At 40.3% G+C, this 26681-nt stretch overlaps 1 protein-coding gene across 3 annotated transcripts in view; it reads right to left on the bottom strand.

Annotated features, from left to right (window-relative positions):
* PTH2R (parathyroid hormone 2 receptor) overlaps positions 1-26681 on the bottom strand; it is a 136526-nt gene that overhangs the window by 71553 nt on the left and 38292 nt on the right. Inside the window, exon 1 of one of the 3 annotated variants that reach the window (XM_086719484.1) lies at positions 12823-13524. The exons of the other annotated variants lie outside the window; for them this stretch is intronic. Coding sequence (XP_086575610.1) covers positions 12823-12897 — 75 coding nt within the window. The 5' untranslated portion in view covers positions 12898-13524. Of the gene's footprint in view, positions 1-12822; positions 13525-26681 lie in introns of those variants that run through there. 3 annotated transcript variants of the gene reach the window in all.

The raw sequence follows: 26681 nt of genomic DNA, 5'->3' as shown, positions 1-26681 counted from the left end.
TTTAGCTTCCTTTATTTGATTTTTTGTGTTGTTTTTAATTTTTTAATTTTCATTTTTTATTTTATTAATTCTTTTTCATCTCCAAAATGATAAAACAAAGGAATTCACCCCAAAAAAAGAACAGGAAGAAATGACAGCCAGGGCTTAATCAATACAGATATAAGCAAGATGTATTCTAGAATTTAGAACCATGATAATAAGAATACTAGATGGGGTAGAAAAAAAGCATAGAATCCCTTTCTGCAGAGATAAAAGAGGTAAAATCTAATCATGACTAAATTAAAAATGCTATAACCGAGATAACAATCTCAAATAGATGTCACAGTGGCAAGGATGGATGAAACAGAGCAGTGAATTAGTGATATAGAAGACAAAACTATGGCGAATAATGAAGCAGAAAAAAAAAGAGGGAAACTAAGGCAAAAGAGCATGATTTAAGAATTAGAGAACTCAGTGACTTATTAAAAAGGAATAACATCTAAGTCATAGGAGTCCCAGAAAATGAAGAGAGAGAAAAAGGGGGTAGAAGGTTTTTGTGAGCAAATCACAGCAGAAAACTTTCCTAATCTGGAGAAAGACACAGACATCAAAATCCACGAAGCACAGAGAACTCCCAGTAGATTCAATAAAAACTGGCCATCAATAAGGCATATCATAGTCAAATTCACAAAATACACAGACAAGGAAAGAATTATAAAAGCAGCAAGGGGAAAAACATCCTTAACCTACAAGAGAAGACAGATCAGTTTCACAGCAGACCTATCCACAGAAACTTGGCAGGCCAGAAAGGAGTGGCAGGATATATTCAATGTGATGAATCAAAAAGATACGCAGCCAACAATTCTTTATCAAGCAAGGCTGTTATTCAAAATACAAGGAGGGATAAAGAGTTTCTCAGACAAACAAAAACTAGCAAGGGGAAAACTTGACAGTGACAAGCAGAAGAATGAACCTGGACCGCTTTCTTACACCATACACAAAAATAAACTCAAAATGCATGAAAGACCTAAAAATAAGACAGGAAGCCATCAAAATCCTAGAGAAGAAAGCAGACAAAAACCTCTTTGACCTTGGCCACAGCAACTTCTTACTCAACATGTCTCTGGAGGCAAGGGAAACAAAAGCAAAAATGAAGTATTGGGACCTCATCAAGATAAAAACCTTCTGCAAAGTGAAGAAAATAATCAACAAAATAAAATGCAACTGATGGAATGGGAGAAGATATTTGCAAATGACATATCAGATAAAGGGTTAGTATCCAAAATCTATAAAGAACTTACCAAACTCAACTCCCAAAAAACAAATAATGCAGTAAAGACATGGACGAAAGACATGAATAGACATGTCCATTCCAAAGAAGACAACCAGATGACTAACAGACACATGAAAAAATGCTCAACATCACTCATCACCAGGGAAATATAAATCAAAACCACAATGAGATACCACCTCACACCTGTTAGAATGGCTGCAATTAACAACTCAGGAAATGACAGATGTTGGTGAGGATGTGGAGAAAGAGGAACCCTTTTGCACTGCTGGTGGGAATGCAAACTGGTGCAGCCACTCTGAAAAACAGTATGGAGATTCCTCAAAAAATTAAAAATAGAACTGCCCTACAACCCAGCAATTGCACTAATAGGTATTTATCTAAAGGATACAAAAGTACAGATTCAAAGGGGCACATGCACCCCACTGTTTATAGCAACACTATCAACAATAGCCAAAGTATGGAAAGAGCCCAAATGTCCATTGATGGATGAATGGATGGATAAATAAGATATGGTATACACACACACACACACACACACATATACATATATGTATATACATACATATGTACATATATACACATATACATGTATGTATATGTGTGTGTGTGTGTGTATATATATATATATATATATATATATATATATATATATACACACACACACAATGGAATATTACTCAGCAATCAAAAAAGAATGAAATCTTGCCATTTGCAACAACGTGGATGGAAATAAAATGTGTTATGCTAAGCAAAATTAGTCAGAGAGACAAATATCATCTGACTTCACTCATGTGGAACATGTTGTATTAGTTCCAGGTATATAGCATAATGATTTGTCATTCCACAATATATACAAATATCAAATCATACAGTTAACATCCATTACCATACATTTACAAAATTCTTTTTCTTGTGATAAGAAATTTTAAAATCTATCCTCTTAGCAACCTTCAAATATTCGAGACAGTATTATAACTATAGTCACCATTCTATACATTACATCCTCATGACTTACTTATTTAAAAGACTTTTTTTTTTCAAGTAGGCTTCATGCCCAGCACAGAGACCAAGGCAAGGCTTGAACTCACAACCCTGAGATCAAGACCTGAGCCAAGATCAAGAACTGGACCCTCAACAGACTGAGCAACCCAGGAACCCATGACTTACTTATTTTAAAACTTATTTTAAAACTTTTAAAACTTATTTTAAAACTTGTTATTTTGACAACCTTCACCCATTTTGCCCTGTTTGGGGTTTTTTGTTTGTTTGTTGGGTAAGGTATTTTGGTGTGTGTGTGTGGTTTTTTTTTTAACAGCACTATTAAAATACAAAGAACTGCATATATTTAATGGGTACAATTCAATGGGTTTGGACATATGCAAACATTTATGATACCATCACCCAAATCAAGGTAATAGACGTAGCCAACATCTTCCAAAGTGTCCTTGTGATTCTTGTTTGGTTTTTGTTTTTTGTGGTACAAAGAGTTAACATGAGATCTACCCTCTTAAACTTTGAAGTGCACAATACCATGTTGCTGACTATAAGCACCATATTGTCCTGCAGACCTCTAGAACTTGTTCACCTCACATAGCTGAAACTTAAATAGAAAGATGTTGTTCAATGGATAAGGTATTCTTTGTTTTCCTGTATCTGTATAATTAAAGCACAAATCTTATCTTGCTTTCAATGTAAAATTGTGCCAATATACATCTGACTAGATAACCTAGGGAAATTTCTTGGCACATATATCTGAAACCACAGGTAGAGCAGGCTTCAAAAGAATGACAGAATGTAAAGTTCACAAGGGTAGGGATTTTCAGGTTTGGATTTTTTTTTCCACTGTGCATCCTTCCTCTACCACTTGTCTTTGTTTGCCACAAAGTTGCTGAGGAATTAAATGGATGTTGGAAAGGTAATAATAATGCTCCTTGCCAGGGCGCCTGGGTGGCCCAGTCTGTTGAGCGTCCAACTGTGTCTCAGGTCATGATCTTGTGGTTTGTGAGTTCAAGCCCCACAATGGGCTTGCTGCTGTCAGCTCAGAGCCTGCTTCCAATCCTCTGCCCCCCTTTTTCTGTCCCTCCCCAACTTGCAGTCTCTCAAAAATAAACACTTTCAAAAAGTGTTTCTTGGGGCGCCTCGGTGGCTCAGTCAGTTAAGCATCCAGCTTCAGGTCAGGTCATGATCTCACAGTCTGTGAGTTCAAGCCCCACATCAGGCTCTGCACTGACAGCTCAGAGCCTGGAGCCTGCTTCAGATTCTGTGTCTCCCTCTCTCTCTGCCCCACCCCCACTCACACTCTGTCTCTCAAAAATGAATAAATGTTTAAAAAATGTTTTAATAAAAATAATTAGTTAAATGCTTCTTGCCTTCCTCTTAAAGTTGTTGTGAGGATTAAAGAAAGTAATCCATATAAAGAATCTAGTTAAAGGCCTTTATATGGTGAACACTGCATAAATATTAACTAGTATTATGAAGCCTATACTTTTTTAAAAGATTTTATTTTTTAAGTAATCACTACACCCAATATGGAGCTAGAACTCACAACCCTGAGATCGAGTCACACGCTCCACCAACTGACCCAGCCAGGTGCCCCACCAAGTCTATACTTTTATCACTTTCTACATATATTTGACCAACATAAACTTAATGAAGCAAAAAAGAAAAAAAAGTGCTGAACATGAGAACCTTTGGCAGAGATCGGCAGGCCTTTCCCATCTCTAGTTGAGGACCTTCTGTCTACACTGCACAAACAACTGAAGTAAAAGACAAAATACACGAGAGAAGGAGAATGGACAGATGTCACCGGATGGGAGACAGAAGGCACAGAACTCCTCTTTGCATTGTTGGCATTCGGTCTCCTCTAGAGTGGAAGCTCCTTGGAGAACGAGGCCATGTCTTAATCCCTTTGAGAGCCTACACCATAAAGGTAATACCTAGTAGCCCACTGTAATTTTGCTAAATTGAAAACAAGAAGACCTAGGGAAAAAGGATTTTATTTGCAGGGTACCTCCTGTTCACAGAAAAGATGTCAGCCAGTTTTCTACTCATTCGACACCACTCATTGTGCTGGTTTTGCAGCGAGGATTGTTGAGTATATTTATTCTACAAGTATCTACCAAGACCTTTCATGGAAAAAACACTACTTATAGACACTGTGGCAGAAGATAGAAATAAAAGAAACCCTAGCCATGGATCTGGCCCTCAGGTAGGTCAGGAGCTACAGTGTGGCTCTTGGGCACTTACTACACAATTAGCATGAGTGGTAAAAAAAAAAAAAAAAAAAAAAAATGTGATAGACCCACAGACAAAATGCCATTACTTATATATGACCAATCTGGTGAGAAACAGAAGTATATTGCATTTTGTGGATTGATTTTTAAAAGGCATTTTTAAGACTGCGGGAAAGCCCCATGTGTCCACCTATGGTTTCTTCTAATTTTTAGATATCTCTAACTTCAATTAATCCACATGAAAACTGTGCTCAACTTTCACTTACATGACTACCCAAAAGCTTCCGGATGTCATGTCTTACTGATTTTATTCATCTAGGAAATAAGATGCCAGAATATATGCTCAGAGGAGAAGTTCCACCTTGGGCTCATTATATGCATGAGTGCCTTTCTGAAGGTAGATTCTCTTGTAGTGTGGGCAGAAGGATATGCAAGCTTAGACATATCTCATGCCCACAAAATTGGTTTAAATGCATTGTTAAACATAATCTTTGCTCTCAGAAAGTGTATTTTTAAAAAATAACTGAATTTTTTTTCTCATAGAAAACAGCACTAGCCTCATTATATAAGTAAGGAAAGTGACAAGTAATATAAACTATTCTTATTCAAGAAATTGCAACCAGTTTGCAATTTGATGTAAATGGTTTCATAAAGGAAAGACAGAAGTTTGCCTTAATGACACATAGAAGTCCATTCCAATCTAGTCACACGAATATTTGGCCAGAGTGTTAAGCAACACTTCTGTTTGTTTGCTAGGTGTTTAAATATATTATAGCTACGTATCTTGTTTTTTTTATTTTTTTTTATTTATTTATGTATTTTGAGAGAGTGAGAGAGAGAGCGAGCACCAGCAGGGGAGGGGCAGAGAGAGAAGGAGAGAGAGAGAGAGGAGAGAATAGCAAGCAGATTCTGTACTGTCAGTGCAGAGCCCAACGCAGGACTCAAACACATGAATTGTAAGATCATAACCTGAGCCAAAGTCAAGAGTCAAACACTTAACCAACTGAGCCACACAGGGGCACCCAATACGTATGTTATCATTAACAAGAGTATTTGACTTATTTGCTAATTCAAGTAGCAATATATAATACTTCTTCTATCTACGATCATGCAAACACTTACCAATATTCAATGAGTATCTACTAGGTACCATATTCTGTAGAAAGTTATTAAGAATCAGTTCTTGCCCTCATGTAGTCCACTATCTGTGGCAGAACATCAAAACAGCTATTTTTAGACATTTTTTAAAGAAATAGCATATCATTTATGATTTTAAAACAAAAATCATACATGATGTAATTCAGAACTTTCTACATGAGCCATACATTTAACAAACCAATAAAATTAGCACTGATGAACACGAGCAAATATTATACTTGATAAAACTTTAGAAGAAGTCCCAGTTGAAGTAATAATAATAAACAAGATAGAATGCCTATAATAATTACTACCATTCAATATTACATTGGGAGTTCTAACTAATGCAATAAGACAAAAGATAAAAAGAAGTAACAGATATAGTTATTGGAGAAAATTGTTACTGCTCCAGAATAAACTTGGTAGGTATGAATCAATAACTAAAAATAACAGTTTCTCTATACCAACAGTAGCTAATTAGAAAACATAATCAAAATGATGATGATGATGACGATGATGGCAGGGAGAATGAGCAAACTCTGTGACATGTACTACATTAAATGCTTCTCCTGAGGTTTTCATGATGTGTAACCCACACACCAACTCAATAAATTTGGCCTTAGGTCATCCCCATTTTTCAAATGGAGACACTGAGTTTTTGAGATGCTAAGTGATAGCTAGAGAGTAGGAAACATAGATTCCAAATTCAGTTCTTATATCAAAGTCCATCATCTTAACCATTTTATATACTTTTGTCCCCCTCCAAAAAGCTATGATTTACTTTCTTTGAGCATCTATAAAATTCCATCAGCCAATAGAATAACAGTCAGACTCAACACTGAGCCTGCTTGTTTATCACTTATTAGGACAAGAGAGCTCTGGAAACATTGAACTCTCTTAGAGACCAACAGCACTTTTCTCTCCATCTCCATGACTAGAAAGATGCAGGTTCTGTGACATCCTTTGTACCCAGGGCAGTTACTTCTGTCCCTTAAAAGAGAGTGTTTAATTTTTAAAATTAAAACTGAAGTAAATGCTTAGAGACTTCAGTTCCAAGTGGGATCAAAGAGGATGAGTTTTCTTAAAATGAAAGAAATACAAATGATCTCATTCAAACATGTATGCTACCCAAAGGCACCATGCTAATTGTCACAAGGTGTTCCAAATTGTTTATTAGTCCCTTGTCCCCTGTGAGTTTACAATCCAGGGGTAATCTTACAAAAAAACCTATCTGCATACCCTCTTTTAAACAAGTTAGCCAGCGCTTTTAATTCCATTGTAGTCTCGTTGAGAATATCATTCACACATGTGGTTTCAGGGACCCCCTATGAAGTGCTGATGTTAATCCAGAGCTTTTCTTAAGCTTTATAATATCCAACCATCTACTAAATAACTCAGGTACCTCACACACAGCTTATCTAAAAATTTCACTCATCATATCTGCCCCGACCCACTCTTCCTTCACCTGAATGTACCTTCTAACTACCTCTTGATTCCCTCTGCTTACTTGCATCTCCAATTCTACAAAGACACACCAGTGTTATCAGAATGAGTGCAACTGCCTTCTGATTAGCTGCTCTGTCTTCAGAATGGTTTCTTGAAAGGGGAAGACAGATATTAATCAAGTACTCACATTAATAAATACTCAGAAGATAATTTGTTAATAAATTAATAAACACTATGAATAAAATGTCCAATTGCTGTCAGAATATAATTGGGTTCTGAAGGAGAAACTGTAAGGAATAGAAGGAACAGTGTTGGAGGCAGAAAATAACCTTGAAAAATTCACACACACACACACACACACACACACACACGTAAAGCCTTTAGTGGCTCCCAGTCATGTTTAGAAATAATCTCAATCTGGGGTGCCTGGATGTCTCAGTAGCTTGCTCAGGTCATGATACCGTGGTTCGTAGGACTGAGCCCCATGTCTGGCTCCACTCTGACAGGGTGCTTAGGATTCTCTCTCTCTGTACCTCCCTGACTTGTGCTCCTGCGCTCTCACTCTCAAAAATAAAAAATAAATAAAATAAATTTTAAAAATCTCAATCTAATAATTATCCAATAAAAAGCCCTTAGCCAATCTACTTATAGAAAAGATCTGGCATTTTCATTATTAGATGCCTTAAGGCTTTTGCATGTTTGCATATTTTTCTTTTTTTTCTTTTTTCAAAGAAAAAGTTTATTTTTTTGAGACAGAGAGAGAGAGAGAGAGAGCATGCGCAGGTGAGTGGCAGAGAGAGAGAGAGACAGGGAGAGAGAGAATCCCAAGCAGGCTCTATGACGTGGGACTCAATCTCACACCGTAAGATCATGCCCTGAGCCAAAATCAAGAGTCAGTTGCTTAACCAACTAAGCCACCCAGGCGCCCCGGTTTGCATACTTTTCAATTCAATATTCTCACATCCCATGAGATAAACACCATTATTGCCCATCACTTTAGAATGGAGGAAACGAAGACTCAAAAGGTACAATGGGCTGCCTAAAGTCACATTGCTGTTAAAAGATATAAAGAGTAACTCAGGAAGAAGGCAAAAACCCCAGAAGAAAGAAAGAACATGGATTCTAGTACATGACAAAACCAACTGAAGCTCAAGACGGGAAAATAAATGGAATGTGTGAACATCAGTGAAAGATAGTATTTTTATTCACAAAGAATTGATGAAGTTCCAAAGACATGAAACCTCTCTGTGCATTGGCAGGAAAAGGCCATATCTAGCTCCCTTCCATCTTGGAGCTTCTGGGCTGCCAGGGCTGAAGATTCTACCCACAGTGCAGCCACAGAGAAGTCCACCGCCTTAGGGCTACAAGGCTTCCCCTATGACTAGAAGACAATGAAACCATCCTGGCTGTCAACAGGACAGAAGGACAACCAACCAACCACTGGATCTTTAACTACAGTAGTGCTTATGGAAACAAGTACAATGCAGACATAATCCAGGCAAGTTTCAGCTTGATTTTGCTAAGAACAGTCCCTTAGCTTACCATCTTGGAGAAGCTGCCTATGTCCTCATTCTGTCCTCCTTCTTTTTTTTTTTTTTTTATTTTTTTTTTCAACGTTTATTTTATCTTTGGGACAGAGAGAGACAGAGCATGAACGGGGGAGGGGCAGAGAGAGAGGGAGACACAGAATCGGAAACAGGCTCCAGGCTCCGAGCCATCAGCCCAGAGCCTGACGCGGGGCTCGAACTCACGGACCGCAAGATCGTGACCTGGCTGAAGTCGGACGCTTAACCGACTGCGCCACCCAGGCGCCCCTGTCCTCCTTCTTAAATCTACCAATGATGGCTTGTTGGTAGTTACATCTGTTATCACCACAATCTCCAACTGACACAGAGATTGACATACAGGCTGTAGGCTTACTCATTTTATTTATTTATCGATCTATCCCCTTTTACCTCTATACCCCACTCCTACTTCTCTACCTTCCCAAATGCAACCACTTGTGTGAATAGACATATACACATATATCTTTTATCTCGATGTTTATACAATATATATTGCTGCTTCGTGTGCTTGTATTTAAATGTATGTAAATGGAATTATGTCATAGATCTCATTGTTTATATGCCATATCTTATCCTCTTTGAAAGGATCTCATATATGCTATTTTGTGTACCTTGAATCTACTGCTTTTTAAGTTTCACAGTATCCCATTAAGAACACCCAGTTGACCCCAACACCACAGAATTATTGCAATAACCACTATGGACTTGTGTGAGAAATTCCTTGGGATATATACACAGGGGTGAATACTGTTGGGACAGAAAGTATGAATAGACATAATTTAGCTAAGCAGTGCCAAACTGATCTCCACAATGAGAGCATCAATCTGGGGGGAGTGAGAGGGAGAATTTCAGAGTAGAAGCTAGGGTCTAAATCATAACTACTCTACTTGTTACCTGTGTGACTTGAGAATATTACCTAACATATTTTAGCTCCATTTTCTCATGAAATGGATAATTACAGTGCCTATCTCATAAAGTTACCGTGAGAATTAAATGAGATTATAATAGATTAAAATGTTTAGCACAGTATTTAGTACTTGGTAGGTAAATAAATATTATCACTGATTATCATCCCCTCCCCACAAGTAAGAGATTTGATTCCCCAGTAGACTCTGAATCTTTACACTAGAAGGTCAGTATAGCTTATCCTTCTTAGTGAACAAAAGAAGAGTAGAGAGAATAAGTTTCATGCCCAAGGAGGTTTCATGTTATCAGAGGAGGAATTTGAACATGGTTTTTGGGTTCCGAGGCTACTGCTCCTTCCCCCACACCAGAATGTCCCTGAAATGATTACTGAAAAATAAAACCTGCCCATTGGTATCTGCTCAAACCTAGTACTCTATAGAACATATATACTTCCATCCACTATGTCATGATCTTCTAGGAATTTTCTCCAGTTGTGATGATGGATTTGCATTCACTTCCCTGCCCATACACTGTCAGAGCCACACTGATCTGCAGCCATGGAGCCTGGTGTAGGTGACTGAATCATGTGGAGTCAGCTGACTCTCGAGCCCAGCAAACCCAATGTTGTTCCTTGATAATTTTGTAAGGAAGGCAGACACTGAGATAGTCATTCAAGAAAGAATCAACCATTTGTCTGTAAGAAGTATGGTTGCCTGACAGCCTCCAGCTGCCGGACTTTCAAATGCCAGTCTCAGATCTGGGGCCAAGTATACAATTACACAAACAACCCTGAGCTAGTAAATAAGCAACAGTGGGAGTACTAGGAGCTGGCCACTTTATCACCACGTGGGACTCCTCCGATGGGCAACCTTTACCCCTGAGGTCTGTGTGAGGTTGGCCGAGACTCTGGCAGATTTGCATCCTGATGTGAAGCTCTCCCTGTCCGATCCTACTTTCTCACTCCCTTCTCTTTCAGAGGCATTATCCCCCCACCAAATAAATCTAATTGTAACACTAGTTCCATCTCAGAGCCTGTGTCCAGAAGGACCCACTGACACAGTAAACAAAATACTACACATATTTATACAGTGCTCCCCATTGCCACATGATCAGCTGCCTTTAGGAAAGGCATTACTGGGCACTGTAATAACACCTGGGGCGTGAATGCATGGGTTTTGAACTGTGCGTTCAGGCCAAGGCAGCAATTTCACCAACCAAAAATCACAGAGATATTTAAAAACAATTGACAGATACTAGTCTATATTATCTATTTTGGGATGTGATCCAATGTTTACTGAATGTTAAACATTTGTTCTACACAAGCTTTTCTGCTTTGATGCATTCCCTTCAATATATTCTCTAAATTCAATATACATATTAGCTGGGAATGAAGACGAAGAAACTGAATATCAGAGAAGGTGTCAGTGTGTTGACCTAAATCACTTTCTTTTCACTTCCAGATTTCGCTTAACCTTCAGATTTTGCTTAAGGGGCCAAAAATGTAACATATTATCACAAACTGTCATTTCATACAATTCTTAATTTATAAATATAAACTGAAGTCAGTTTAAAGCAATGTGTCTTAACCAGAGCTAACTTTGCCTCCCAAGGGACATGTGGCAAAATCTAGAGACATTTTTGGTTGTCAAAACTGGGCAGGTGTCAGGGGATGCTACGGGCATCTAGTGGGAAGGACGGGGCGCTGCTAAATACCCTACATGAACAAGACACTCCCCACAACAAGGAATTATATGGCTCAAGATGTAAATAGTTTAAAATTACAGAAAAAGCATCCAAATGTCCTTATTGTTTTATTGAAAGCTAAAAGTAAAGGAAAAATTCTTCCCACAATCCCATAGTGATTGGGGGTGGGGGTGGGGGGTTGTGCTAATCGATATCTCCCCATTCCCTTAGAAAAAGCAATCTAGAACACTGAATAAAACAAATGGTTAATTTTTCCTTTATACAAGGAAGCAATGTTTTTAAGCACATTATTCGTATTTTATGAGACAGAAACACAGGAAATATATTAGAGATCACCAGAGTTCCATAGCTGTCACCACAAATTCTTAGCGTGTCTTTTTTTCCCATTTGCTCATATTCCTTCTGTTGTGTTAGTGAAAATTTTCAGGTTTGAGCATACCCTACAATTGCTAATAGTATTAGTCAAGATAAAACACACATATTGTTTGACTGATTTTTTAACATAAGTAGTTTGCATTAGACATCCTGGTCATGCTAGGAAAAGCCCAGTATTTAGCAGAACACTATTCCCTTTACCTTAGCGCTGTTAGGATAATTGACACATAAACTGGTCATCTGAAAGCCAAAAACATAGTAGTAAGTTTGGACAGTATCAGTACATAAATCAATGCCTTGATTTTCTCATGGTTAAAGAACGTAAAACAAAAAAACTAACACAAAAAAACAAAACACAACACAGAAACACTTGGGGCTCCATTTGATGGTCAAGGTGCGCCCCCTGCTGAAAAGAAGAGAGAAATAATGTTGATACAGCTTAAATTCACAGGGCTCTTCTGCATTACACCCACAACTACACGCATCTCCTTACAGTTCATCTGAAAAGCTGAGTGTAAACCCTACATTTTATTTGACTCAAAAAAATGTGACGTTGAATTGTAATTTGCACATTATAGAGGTTCCATTCAAAAAATTCACCCAGAAAATCTCTAAACAGTACTAGCGGTACAAAATGACAACTATCACTGATTCTTAACATTAGCAAACTGAGCCTTATTTAACACTGTATTTCTCTTCTATCTAACATCTTCGCATTAATGATACGTGATTCTCTATCAGGGAAAGCCGGTTATCCCGGCTTTCAGTAGTAGTTACTATCAATCCTAGAAGTTTAAGTTCTCAAAAGTGACAGTAAATTGCCAGCAGACAAAAATAATTTGGATTAATTAAATGAGAACCAAGGAGTGTAAGGGGAAGAAAAGTTCATTCACCTCCCAGCGTCGCTTCCTGATCCAGAACCCGTGAATATCCCTTCACCTTGCATATGCCAAGACGGTGGTCTGAATAGTACCCACCCCAGGACCCTCACCGAAAGTAATTCTTTGCAGCTCCACTAAATGCCTGTCAAACCCTGCTGGGTGCACGTGTGTGTGTGTGTGTGTGTGTGTGTGTGTGTGTGCCCGGATGTGTCAGCGTGAGCCCAACGCGCCTCGGTCTCCGTCTCCCTAACGCCACGTCCCGAGGCTCCGGGAAGCAGATGCCGCGGGGCACGGACTCTTACCTGGGCTCCGACGAGAAGGCAACCTCCGAGCAGCAGCCACCCCCAGACGTGGGGCGAGGCTCCCGGCCCGGCCATGCCCGGACCAGCCCGAGCGAGAAGACGGACGCTCACCCCGGAGCCCGGAGAGGCTCCCCACTCGCAACTTGGCCAACGCGGGGCAAACTTGTGGCCGGGAGCGCAGCGCAGCTGGGGCGGCGGGAGCGCGTCTCGGATGCCCGTCCTGCGCGCCGCCGCCCGCGCCTCGGTCGGGTCTGCAGGGGAGAGCGGCTCGGCTCCCGGCCTTGACTCACCGCCCCGCGAGGCCCGCGTGGGAGAGGGGGGCGCTCTCGGACCACCACCACCCCCCCGCCCCCGATCCCGGCGCGCCCCGCGTGGAGGCAGGAGGGGAGGGGGGACGCTCGCGCTCCTCCTCAAAGTCTCTGCGTCCCGCAGCCCAGAGGACCCGAGGGCCACGGACCCTGGGCGCTGCTGCCGCCACCCGCAGCTCCCGCCGTCTCTACTTCTGTCCACTCTACCGGCTTCCAACCCGCTGTCTCTTGGGGAGCCCTGGGTCCTCGGGGAGTGGTCTCAAAGTTCCCTGCTATCCAGAAGAGCCACCAGCCAAGGCAGGCCCTGGGTAGTGTGGTGTGCTGCACCTGTGTGCTAAGCACTGTCCACAACCCTCTCAAGTTCTCTGCTTGCCTTTCTCCTAACCACTGTTTATAATAATTGTGGGGGGCGGGAGGGGGAGGGAAGGAGAGGGAGGGAGGGAGAGAGGGAGGGAGAGAAGGAGAGGGAGGGAGAGAGAGAGAGAGAGAGAGAGAAGGAAGGGGGAAAGGAGGAAGAGAGGGGGAGGGTGTGGGAGAGATTCTACTCCAGCAGAAATCTCTGGGTCAAAATTTCTTTGCATCATTTTGAGTTTTGGGTCCAGACATTAAAGAAACGCAACTGACATTCGTTTATAGTTGTGTGTGTGTGTGTGTAAACATCTTCATCTGGGACAAAACCTGTTCCTTATTTTTCTTACAGGCATAAAAGATGCCAAAGACCTTGCTTTACAGACATTGAGTTCAGGAATATTCAGTCTCCCAGGATCTGACCCAGTTGAGAAAGAATGATTCTTATAGAGGAAACAAAATAATTCCCTCTCCTCTTGACAATGAAGATCTGAGATTTGTCACAATTGGCTTTCACGGGAGTGCCAAAGTGAAAACTGGGTTTGCTTTTAAAATTTGTAGATTATTAATGGTTGACCACTGTAAAACACTAGAAAGGGATAACTTTTATGTCTGTTTCTACATGTCTAAAAATGTTTACTCCTATCTATTTTAATAGCACTGTTTATATTATGTATACGTATTGTGAAAAATCTCACGTGCTCTTCGGAAGCAGCAAAATCTAAATTATACAACATACACACAGGCACACACCTGTAAAATTACCAAGTATAGTTCACTTCCTATTTATTCTATCAAAGATTTATTCACTCTCTGTGGTGATTATTATCTAACATCTTCAGTTTGATTAAATTATTTAGAATTATTACCTGTTATATTATCCTACTCTAGCAAGAAATAATGGCAATATCGGGGCGCCTGGGTGGCGCAGTCGGTTAAGCGTCCGACTTCAGCCAGGTCACGATCTCGCGGTCCGTGAGTTCGAGCCCCGCGTCAGGCTCTGGGCTGATGGCTCGGAGCCTGGAGCCTGTTTCCGATTCTGTGTCTCCCTCTCTCTCTGCCCCTCCCCCGTTCATGCTCTGTCTCTCTCTGTCCCAAAAATAAATAAACGTTGAAAAAAAAATTAAAAAAAAAAAAAGAAAGAATGGCAATAGCAATAATACTGATAGATAGCATTAAGTCATTTATTCCATTCCCATTATTCTTCTAAGAACTTTACCTAAAACTAATCTTTCCATTAACTGTGAGAGATAGGCATTATTGTTAGCCATATTTACAGATAAGGAAACAGACAGTAAGTCATTTGCCCAAGGTCCAAATATTCTTATTTTCTTAAGTGTATTTATTTACTTTGAGAGAGGGAGAGAGAATCCCAAGCAGGCTCCACACTGTCAGCACGGAGCCCAATGCAGTGCTCAATCTCAGGAACTGTAAAATCATGATCTGAGCCGAAATCAAGAGCCAGATGCTTAATCGACTGAGCCACCCCAGTGCCCCAAGGTCCAGATATTCTATTGTTGTGTCACTACTAATCATGTGCCCCTCTATTTGTGCAAAAGTATTATTACAGATTTTTTTTCCATATTCCTTAGAATTCACAAAACCAGAAACACTTTTCCAGCCAGATTTTATTTTTCTTTGTTTGCCCTCCCTAAACTTGAAAATGATTTACCGCACATTACAGCAGTGGTTCTGAGCCAAGGATAATTTTGCCCCCCAGGGGACACCTGGCAGTGTCTGGACACATGTTTCATGTGGCACACTACACAGTACTAGCATGCCATGGGTAGAGGCCAGGGATGCTGGCACACATCCCACAATCCACAGGACAGCTTCTCGTGACAGACAAATCCCTGTCCCCAAACGTCAATAGTGACAAGGTTGAGAAACCCTGCATTACAGTAAAAAGGGTACCCAAAACTGTCAGCTGTTTATTAACTAGATGTTCAGTAAAATAAAACAGGCCTATATATTGGAACTTACAATCAATTTGTGTAAAACTTATGCTATTTAAATGGTTCATTCATACAAACAGGTAAAAATCCCCAGGCTCTAGACTAAATTTATTCAAAATTTTGAAGATATTAAATCATGCTACATGAAAAAGTTAGGTAAAATAAAAAATAATAACACAAACTGCTATGAGATCATCAGGATATTTGTGACCCTTGCTGGAAAATATTAAATTGCTGATATTGTGGGTAAACTAGGAGCAATTAGTTAAGCTCAGTTATAAACCAATAACTTAAAAAAAAACAAAAAACAAAAAACAAAAAAAAAAAAACCCTTTATGTTGAGTTGATGGAGTGACTTACCCAACAAATCTCTTTGCAAATTATATCTTGTCAAGCCTTAAAATCAATGAAAGGTAAGTGACAGCTCTGATCATCCCACAATGAAAAACAGGGTCTTGATCATTAAAGGGATTCAATCCCAAGCAAATCATAGCCCCAAGGAAATGATCTGACTTCTGGCAGTTTTGTTTTGTTTGTTTTTGCAGTTGTTCATTGTTGTCTTTTGTAGGTCCCCTATGTCACATACTGACCTGTGTCAGAATTAGCTGGCATGCTTGTTAAAAAATGCACATTCTTGACTTTACCTCAGACCTGCTGAACCCCTATCTCCAGGGATGGCACTTGGAAATCTACATTTTTACAAGCTCCTGGTAATTCTCATACAAGATGAAGTTTCAGCACCACTGTTTAGACTGGTACATGCAGCTGGCGCGGGCTCCCCGGGGCAGTTGTGAGGTCTGATAGCCCAATACTTACCTCTCTTCCATGAAAAGTGCACTATCCTCTGCGACAAAGGGGCCGGGGTGGTGGCTCAACAGCCTACTTTGTTTTGTTTTGTTTGTTTGTTTTTTAATTTACAGGGAGGGGGACAAAACAGAAGAGACTCACAAATATGGAGAACAAACAGAGGGTTACTGGAGGAGCTGTGGGAGGGGGGATGGGCTAAATGGGTAAGGGGCACTAAGGAATCTACTCCTGAAATCATTGTTGCACTATATGCTAACTAATTTGGATGTAAATTTTAAAAACTAAAAAAATAAATAAGTAAAAAGAGTCTCTTATGTTTTGTCCCCCTCCCTGTTTTGATATTATTTTTGTTCCCCTTCCCTTATGTTCATCTGTTTTGTCTCTTAAAGTCCTCATACGAGTGAAGTCATATGATTTTTGTCTTTATCTAATTTTGCTTAGCATAATACTGTCCAGTTCCATCCACATAGCTGCAAATGGCAAGATTTCATTCTTTTTGATTGCCGAGTAATACTGTGTGTATATATATATATATATATACACACACACACACACATATATATATACATATATATGTGTATGTATATATATATATATATATATGTATATATATATATATACACACATACATACCACATCTTCTTTATCCATTTATCCATTGATGGACATGTGGGCTCTTTCCATACTTTGGCTATTGTTGATAGTGCTGCTATAAACATGGGGGTGCATGTGTCCCTTTGAAACAGCACACCTGTATCCCTTGGATAAATGCCCAGTAGTGCAATTGCTGGGTCGTAGGGTAGTTCTATTTTTAGTTTTTTGAGGAACCTCCATCCTGTTTTCCAGAGTGGCTGCACCAGCTTGCATTCCCACCAACAATGCAAAAGAGATCCTCTTTCTCCGCATCCTCACCAACATCTGTTGTTGCCTGAGTTGTTAATGTTGCCATTCTGACAGGTGTAAGGTGGTATCTCATTGTGGTTTTGATTTGTATTTCCCTGATGATGAGTGATGTTGAGCATTTTTTCATCTGTCGGTTGGCCATCTGGATGTCTTCTTTGGAGAAGTGCCTATTCATGTCTTTTACCCATTTCTTCACTGGATTATTTGTTTTTTGGGTGCTGAGTTTGATAAGTTCTTTATAGATTTTGGATACTAACCCTTATCTGATATGTCGTTTGCAGCCTACTTTGTAAAGCGGAGATATGGGGACAGGAGGGTGTTAGCCCGACTTCCTCAATTGCACAAGAACAGCCTTATTGTAAGGAAGACCACTTTTGTTTTGGTTGTTGTTACTCCATTTCTGAGTGTAGGTGTCTTCCCAAGCTCTGCTCTGCTTGCTCAAGCTCCAGTGCTCCTTTCTGAGCTGCTCTTGAGCAAACCCACACACTGTCTCTAGGGACTAACTGGAAAAGCTTTATTCTAGGAGCAAAGATCCCTGCTATCAGCTGCTCTAGATTTGGGGAAAGGGCAACGAAAGTGCTAAAATAATTAACTAAATTGAGATTAATTAATCAATGTGATTTAATTGCCTTAATGACTTGTTTAAGTCCCTTCAAGCTTTTTGATCCCAAGTTTGTGTATGGTTTTTGCTGTTGTTGCTGTGTCTCTGATTGTGTCTGTGTCTCTGTGTGTCTGTGTGTATGTGCGTGTCTGTGAGTGTGTGTGGGTCTGTGTCCGTGTGTGTATTTGCAGTTGTATCTGCTTTCAGCATTCCAGAAATTTCTCAAAAACTCTAGTGTACCAATCTCAGTCTTTGATGTTTTCCAGTAGGATGAAGTTTGATTCTTTAAAAACACAGGGGCACCTGGGTGGCTCAGTGGGTTAAGCGTCCGATTTTGGCTCAGGTCGTGATCTCATGGTTTGTGGGTTTGAGCCCCACATCAGGCCCTATGTGGACAGCTCAGAGCCTGGAGCCTGCTTCGGATTCTGTGTCTCCCTCTCTCTCTGCCCTTCCCCACTCATCGTCTGTCTCTCTCTCTCTCTCTCTCTCAAAAATAAATAAACATTAAAGAAAAACAATTTTAATACAGAGTTGACCCCTGCATTGTACAGAGTTGACCCCTGTACAATGCAGGGGTTAGGGGCACTGAACCCTAGTCAGTCAAAAATCCATGTATAGGGGCGCCTGGGTGGTGCAGTCGGTTAAGCGTCCGGCTTCAGCCAGGTCACGATCTCGCGGTCCGTGAGTTCGAGCCCGGCGTCGGGCTCTGGGCTGATGGCTCAGAGCCTGGAGCCTGTTTCCGATTCTGTGTCTCCCTCTCTCTGCCCCTCCCCTGTTCATGCTCTGTCTCTCTCTGTCCCAAAAATAAATAAACGTTGAAAAAAAAAAATTTAAAAATAAAAAAAAAAAAAATCCATGTATAACTTTTGACTTCCCCAAATTTAACTACTAATAGCTTAAACAGTCAATTAATGTGTATTTTTGTATGTTATATGTATTAAATACTGTATTCTTAACAATAAAATAAGCTAGAGAAAAGAATGCTATTTCACAAAAGAATGCTATTGAGAAAAGGAAGGAAGAGAAAATACACTTACAGTACTAAATTGGATTTACCAAAAAAATCCACATATAAGTGGACCCTTGTAGTTCAATCATGATGTTCAAGGGTCAATTATATATATGTTTTCTCTCATTTCAATGAGGCTTTACACAGGAAGTAGAAACAAATATATATTCCCAGCCTACTATCGTTTTCTGGAAACCCAAGTTAAAATATATTTTTAAATTCTTGGGGCACCTGGGTGGCTCAGTTGGTTGAGTGTCTGACTCTTGATTTAAGCTCAGGTCATGATCCCAGGGTTGTGGTATCGAGCCCCATAACAGGCTCCGTGCTGAGTAAGGAACCTGCTTAGAATTCTCTCTCTCCCTCTTCCCCCTTCCCTGAGTCTAATAAATAAATACATATATACATACATACATACATATTCTTAGTCACACTTTTTTAAATAATATCTGCTCCAAAAGCAAATTTTGAGAATGCAGAAAAATCATAAAGAGAATAAAAATCAACCAAAATTCCTTTATCTAATTTTGTGTCTACACATAATTATTTTAAAGTAAAATTGGCCTTTTAGTGTATATAACATTTTTTAAAGGAGGAGAAACAAACAGACTCAATAAGAATGTTGGGCTGGATCAGTTTTATTATTTAATTTTCCATACTTTCTATATGTTTATTGTATGATAACATATTCTGGAAGCAAAAAGTTATAAAAAATATTCTAGAAACAAAAATATCACTGTGGTAACTTCCTTGAACAGGTATTTTAATGTAAATCATTGAATATTATCTTAAAATTTTAAATCAAAGTTTTTGTTAACCATATGCTTAAATTTAAAGTTTATCGTGTATACATGTATTTACAAAGTGAACTTATTTGTAATCTCAGTAGAGCATTTTCCTACACTCTTGCTTTCATTAGTATTATTATTTTTTTAGACTCCCATCCATTTAACAAGGATGATATGTCATTATTGCCTTAATTCTATTTTTTAGTTTGCTAATACAGTTGCCTGTTGTATATATTTATTGGGTAATTAATTGCATTCGTTCTTTTGAAAATCTTTTCTTTCCTCTTGATGGAAGAAATGAAGTGGCATTTATCTGAAGCCAGATAGCCTGCGTTTGAAATCCTAGCTGTGTCTTAGCTGTGTAACCCCGAGCAAAAGTTTGTTCGAAAAGTTAAATGAGTTAACAAACACAAAGTATGAAAAGCAAAGTCTAATCCAGGGGAAATACTTAATAAATGTTAGCTATTATGAGTAGTATTGTATTAGTATTGATTAGTATTAATCATTATTGTTATCAATGATTTGTCTTGTGACCATAGTTTCAGAATGGGCAAAGGACTCTGCTGAGTCTGAATTTTCCTACTTATGTAGAAAACCACTGTCTATATTTAGACTATTGAATCTTTCTCTGGTATAAATACCAAAATATTGTTCTAACGCTATATTCAGCCTAATTATTTGTACAATTAAACACTTGTAATGCTTAATCAGTGCAGAAAATTTTTAAAAGCTTTTATGTATCTGAATCTATCAATGTTTTCTTTGATAGTTCCTTCCTTAGTTTCTATGCCAAGAAAGAAATTGCACACTAAAAATTAAAATATCTTTTCATCAGGGGTACCTCGGACACTCAGTCAGGTAAATGTCAGACTTCGGCTCAGATCATGATCTCATAGTTTGTGAGTTCGAGTCCGCATCGGGCTCTGCACTGACAGTGAGGAGCCTGCTTCAGATCCTCTGTCTCCCTCTCTCTATACCCACCCCCGCCCCCATCCCTCTCTCTCAAAAATAGATAAACATTTAAAAAATAAATAAATAAAATATCTTGTCATCAGGTTTTTTCTAGTTCTTTTTCACTATTTCATAACTCTACACTTAAACTTTTTTTTGAAGTAGCAGATATTTTAAATGGCGATTTAACAGTTTTCCCAGGTACCTAATATGTTAACATAGCATGATGTGTTCAAGAATCCATCTTTTTAATGGGAAAGACATTTCGAAGGGGGGACAGAGGGTGAAAGTTTGCTGATGGCTCTAAAATCACAACCTCAGCACCACATAAGGTTGCTATGTTAGAAGGGGCTTATAAATTAAAGCAGAGCTTGCAGAGAGTTTAAGAGAGCATCTCTCCATTTTACCCAGGATAGAATCCCATTCATCAAACCCAGATGTCAGAGGCCCCTGTCAAGCTGTTGGCAGTGTTCCTTCTGAGCATGTAACAGTTCGACTTGGGAAGCTGGAAGAAATGAAGCCTCCAAGGTTTAGATCAGGGGACTTTCGGGCTGGCATTCAGGAAGTAGGCAGATAGCAGCAAGGAAAAGCCTGGCCATCTATACACAGGTGTAGGTCAGCTACTCGGAAGAGAAAAAATGTTCCACAAGGAGGGAGCCTCTGCCTGGACCCCAAGCTGATGTGCAAGGGCTCATATGCATGTGGCTTTCCGTCTGTTTAATCTGGGATGGTTGTTATTATTAATAACTGGCTTCAAATGTTCATGTGAGAATTAAGTGAGGCAACGATGTCAAAGAAACTTATCAGCTGTACAAAATTACACAAAGGACAGTGAGACAGTATTTACAGGACACTTTCATACAGCGATCACATTCGAGTTACAGTTGTTAATATGCAAAGTCTTCTAAAATATTCGGTAATTAATTTGTAGCTTAAGGGAAAATAATGAAAAGGAAGCAACAGCAAATATTAAGTTTTTCCTGCTGAGGATTAAAGGGAGTAATTAAAAAACTCAAAGCCCACCTCAGTCAAGATTAAGCCTAAGGAAAATTAAGAAGTTGGGCAATTATGTGTGTGGCACCATCCCACTTCCTCTCTCTCAAATTTCCCTTTGCCCTCGCTTGTTAAATGCCCAGTGGTTTTCACTTGTTTCTTGAAAATTAGATGCGAACCTCTTTCCCAGTATCTAACTCATACCCCGAGCTCTTCCTCCAAGACTTCTGCCCTCTGTTTTTTCTTTCTATATGCTCTATCTGTAGAGGTTTTAAAATATGTCCCCAAAATTCTTTGAAACATCTGAGAGGTTGGGGGTCGGGGGGGTGGGGTTCTATGTCTCCTTCCCTTGATTCTGGGTTCTGTGACTGTTCAACAAATACAGTGAAAGTGAACCCTAGCCTTAAGAAACTGGAAGCTTCCACTTCTAAGGACTCCCTTTCACTCTTGGAATTTAGCCACCATGCTCTGAGGAAGTCCAAAAAGCCCACAGCGAAACTCACATGGAGACAACTGAGGACTTCAGCTCTCAACTCTGACTGACACTCCGGGCAACAACTGTCACCAACTCAGGAGCCACAAGAGTGAGCCGTGTCCGAAATAGATCCTCTGGCCCAAGGCGAGCTGCCTCAGCTACTGCTCTGTGAAGCAGAGATGGGCCCTGATCAAATTACAGATTTCTGAGCTCATTAGTGGTGGTAGTTCCTTTAAGTCATTAAGATTTGGGTTAGCCTGGGGCGCCCGGGTGGTTCAGTCAGTTAAGCAACCGACTTCAGCTCAGATCATGATCTCACTGTTCGTAGGGTCAAGCCCTGTGTTGGGCTCTGTGCTGACAGCTCAGAGCCTGGAGGCTCCTTCAGATTCTGTGCCTCCCTCTCTCTTTCTTCCCCTCCCCCACTCATGTTTTTTCTCTCTCTCTCTCTCCCTGTCAACAATAAATAAACATTTAAAAAAAAAGAAAGATTTAGGTTAGCTTGTCACAAAGCAATAACTGAACACGATGCCACCATCAACTGACCCAGAATAGCCTACAAGATATTGAAGGAGAAAAAAAGTTGGAGAACACAACTTTAAGACCTACTGTAAAGCTACAATAATCAAGACAGTGTGGTATTGGCAAAGGAATAGACAATACATCCGTGGAACCCAATAGACAGCCCAGAAACAGACCCCCACAAATAGGGTCTCACTGATCTTTGACAAAGGAGCAAAGGCAATTCAATGGAGCAAAGATTGTCTCTTCAACAAATAGAGCTGGAACAACTCAACAGCCACATGCAAAAAAATTAATCTACACACAGAACTTACACCCATTTCAAAAATTAGCTCAAAGTGGATCATAGACTTAAATGTAAAATGCAAAATCATAAAACTCCTAGAAGATAACATAGGAGAAAACCTAGATGACCGTGGGTATGGTGGTGGCTTTTAGATGCAACTCCAAGGACATGATCCATGAAAGAAATAAGCGATGAGCTGGACTTCACTAAAATTAAAAAGTACTGCTCTGAAAAACCAGTATCAATGTCCTTAGGAAAATTCAGGGGAACCTGGGTGGCTCAGTCGGTTAAGCATCCAACTCCTGATTTCGACTCAGATCATGATCTTCCAGTGTGAGCCCGCATCAGGCTCCAGCTTTCTCCCTATCTTTCTGCTCCTCCCCCACTCTCACTCTCTCACATACATAGGTACTAAAATAAAATAAAATAAAATAAAATAAAATAAAATAAAATAAAATAAAATAAAATAAAATAAAATAAAAATTATAACAATGAGATAGTCAAAGTATAACAATGAAATACATCTTTTAGAATAGCCAAAATCTGGAACACTGACAAAACTGAGGCTATGCATGTGTGGGGGAAGTGGGCATAAGGGAGATCTCTGTGCCTTCCTCTTAAGTTTGTTGTAGACCTAAAACTGCTCTAAAAAAATAATAAAGTCTTTTAAAATTTTTCATCTAGCTGCCGGCATGGGATATGAGAACAATTTGGTTTCATTGTTAGCTCACTTGTGACCATGACTCAACCCTGGCCAAATGTTGACTGGACAGGTAACCCCTTCTACCCTAACACTCCATTTTGTCTTTCCAAAATCATATGGCCTCCTCAGAATTGACTCATTCTTTTGTCAAGAATTTCTAAGAACTGAGATTCTTCTTTAGAAATGCCACAGAATATGAGTAGTTGAAAAATCTGAGAACTTCATCCTAATATATAAATCACCTCTACAAATCTATAGCCATATTTCCTCAATAAAAGGATACCTGGGGTAGTGAGATTTACATGGAAAACACCTGACTGGACTAACCAACAGCATAGATTAAATGGCCACAAGTGACGATGACAAGGACTTGTATTTTATAGTGCTCTATAAAATATCTACACATTTTATAAATTCCCTTCATACATCCATATCTTGCAAAATGTTTGTGTCAGCAAAACAGCCCAAACAGCCCTACGAGATGAGGACTAAGGCACCCATTTTGGTGACGGTACCATTTAAACCAGGAAACTGCAACACAGAGAGAGGTTAAGTGACTCGCAGAAGGACACACAGCAGGAGGTAGAGACCACAGCCCAGGTCTTCTGTTTCCACATCCATCACTTTGCCTACCAGCCTACCCTACCCTTCTGCAATGCACTTTAGTATCTGCATAAAACTCCACAGACCTACTAAGTGCCTCCTCATTCATCTTCTCATTTCTCCCACAAAGACAATTTTCTACGAGAATCACATTGTTTTTAAAGAGATTCTGGTTAAACTAAAGAGTTAGTCACACTTCAGGCAGTATGTCATATCTATGAGTGATTTATTTTTTGAGTCTCTCAGCAGAGGGAGCCATATGCTCCCAAGAATGTACAAAATAACACTTAAAAGAGAAATTTAACCTTGATAAGAAGAAGAATGACCCTTTAATTTGGAGACGGATTAGGAAAGAACATTGAGATGTTTCATGTAATTGTTTCTCTATTTATTTAAAAAAAGGGGGGGTGCTCAAAAAATCTTGAAGAAGGCAATCTCATTAAAACTTTTAGGCCTTCAGGAGTCATGACAGTTTGTTAGCAATCTACACTAACTGCTTTCTAGACACTGATGCTCACTGTTAAGAAGAAAATATTGGGGTGCCTGGATGGCTCAGTTGGTTAAGCATCTGACTTTGGTTCAGGTCATGAGCCCACGACTTGTGAGTTCAAGCCCCATGTCGAGCTCTGGGCTGACAGCTCAGAGCCTGGAGCCTGCTTCAGGTTCTGTGTCTCCCTCTCTCTGCCCCTTTCCCTCCCTCCCTCCCTCCCTCCCTCCCTCCCTCTCTCTCTCTCTCAAAAGCAAAGAAACGTTAAAAATTTTTTTAATATGGGGCGCCTGGGTGGCGCAGTCGGTTAAGCGTCCGACTTCAGCCAGGTCACGATCTCGCACTCTGTGAGTTCGAGTCCCACGTCGGGCTCTGGGCTGATGGCTCAGAGCCTGTTTCAGATTCTGTGTCTCCCTCTCTCTCTGCCCCTCCCCCGTTCATGCTCTGTCTCTCTCTGTCCCAAAAATAAACGTTGAAAAAAAAAAATTTTTTTTTTAAAAAAATTTTTTTTAATAAAAAAAGAAGTAAATGTTGATAAAGAAATAGAACATATTCTTTGTGGCCTAAAGAATGTATATAACAAAGCAAAATATCAACATAGCCAAAATAATGTCTTACAAAAATAACTACAGGCTACAGAGCGAGGGAGTAATCGGGTTGGGGCTAAGGATACCTGAAGAAGGTTTCTAGGAGGTGCGAAGATTTGCAAAGCTTTTGAGGTGATATGACAAAGGGAGAGGGCATTTATGTGTTTCCCATGGCATGAACTCACCACGAAGCTGGGTGGATTTATAATATTTATATCATATAAATATTACAGAATAGAACCATATTACAGAATGTGTACAAGGAAACAAGAGGAAAATGGCCTTGCCAGTAAGGACAGGAAGATGAGAAGTAGCAGGGGCTGGGAGTCCCTCAATCCCTGGCTAAGACACGGAATTGGGAATGGCATGGCAGCCAGTCACGTGCCACTGCAAAGTTAAGACACGAAAACGTTTGCGTGGGAGGGGTGCCTGGGTGGCTTAAGCCTCCCACTCTTGATTTCTGCTCAGGTTGTGATCTCATGGTCATGAGATGGAACCCTGCTTCTGGCTCTGCACGGAGCATGGAGCCTGCTTGGGATTCTCTCTCTCCCTCTCTCTTTCTGCCCTTCCCCACTCATCCTCTCCCTCCCTCCCTCCCTCCCTTAAAATAAATAGTTTTTTTAAATGTTTGCATGGGAAAAGTTCCGTTTGCTCTGTGTAGAACGGATGCAGTGAGGGGGAACCATGGACTAGTGTCAGCCAGCCATTCCTAGGAGGAACTAGAACAGAGCAGGCACTGTGTGTCGGGCACGACAGCTTCGAAGGAAACAATCCTGTTGTCTCCAATGCTTTCCCAAGAGGGACACCAAACCCTGTGCAGGTGACAGAGGATTTCAGAGGAAACATGGGGACTGAGCGTGCAGAGTGGCTATGCCTAAGTTAACAGAGGAGGCCGAAGAGGGTAAAAAGGATGATGGGGTTAAAAACAATCCCCTTCAGCAGGAGAAGGAGCCAAGAGGGCGGAACAGCATGGAAGTTTTTTGTGTGTCTCGCGTCCATGAAATACAGCCAGACCAACACTAGACCATCTTGCACACCTAGAAAACTGATTGGAGGATGAACACAACCATCTGCACAACCTGAACCACAGAATTCAGCAGGTACGCGGCGCAGAGACGTGAACTTGGGGAGCGAGAAGGAGCAGGAAGGGAGGTGCTTTTGCAAGCGAGAGAGGACCGAGAATGGGGTAGGGTGGGGGGAAGAATACGGGAAAAGCACCCCTCTCCAAAAGCAGCTGGAGAGAAAGTGGAAAATCAGAAACAGCCGCAGGGGCTAAACTTAAAAGGGAGAAAGGAGAGGGTTTAAATTCCATTAAGACTGTAAGCAAGGGGAGCGCAAAGGCTGCAACTCCGCAGCTCCATACCTGGCGGTGCTCTGGTGGGAAGGGCGAATCCCCAGGAACAGAGTGCGGTCCAGGAGGTTCTCAGGCCACACGGGCAAAAGCGGTTCCACTGCCGGAAGGACATTTGGTAGAGACTGTTGAAGCCACCTGGTCCCAGCAGACCCCAGAAAACGGCCACATTCGCTGGTGCTGGAACA

The sequence above is a fragment of the Puma concolor genome, chromosome C1 (genome assembly GCF_028749965.1).
Source record: "Puma concolor isolate L17-30 chromosome C1, mPumCon1.1.hap2, whole genome shotgun sequence".
NCBI classification, from domain to species: Eukaryota; Metazoa; Chordata; class Mammalia; order Carnivora; family Felidae; genus Puma; species Puma concolor.
Note: the sequence above shows the minus strand (reverse complement) of the source record. Positions and strands in the feature narration are given on the sequence as shown.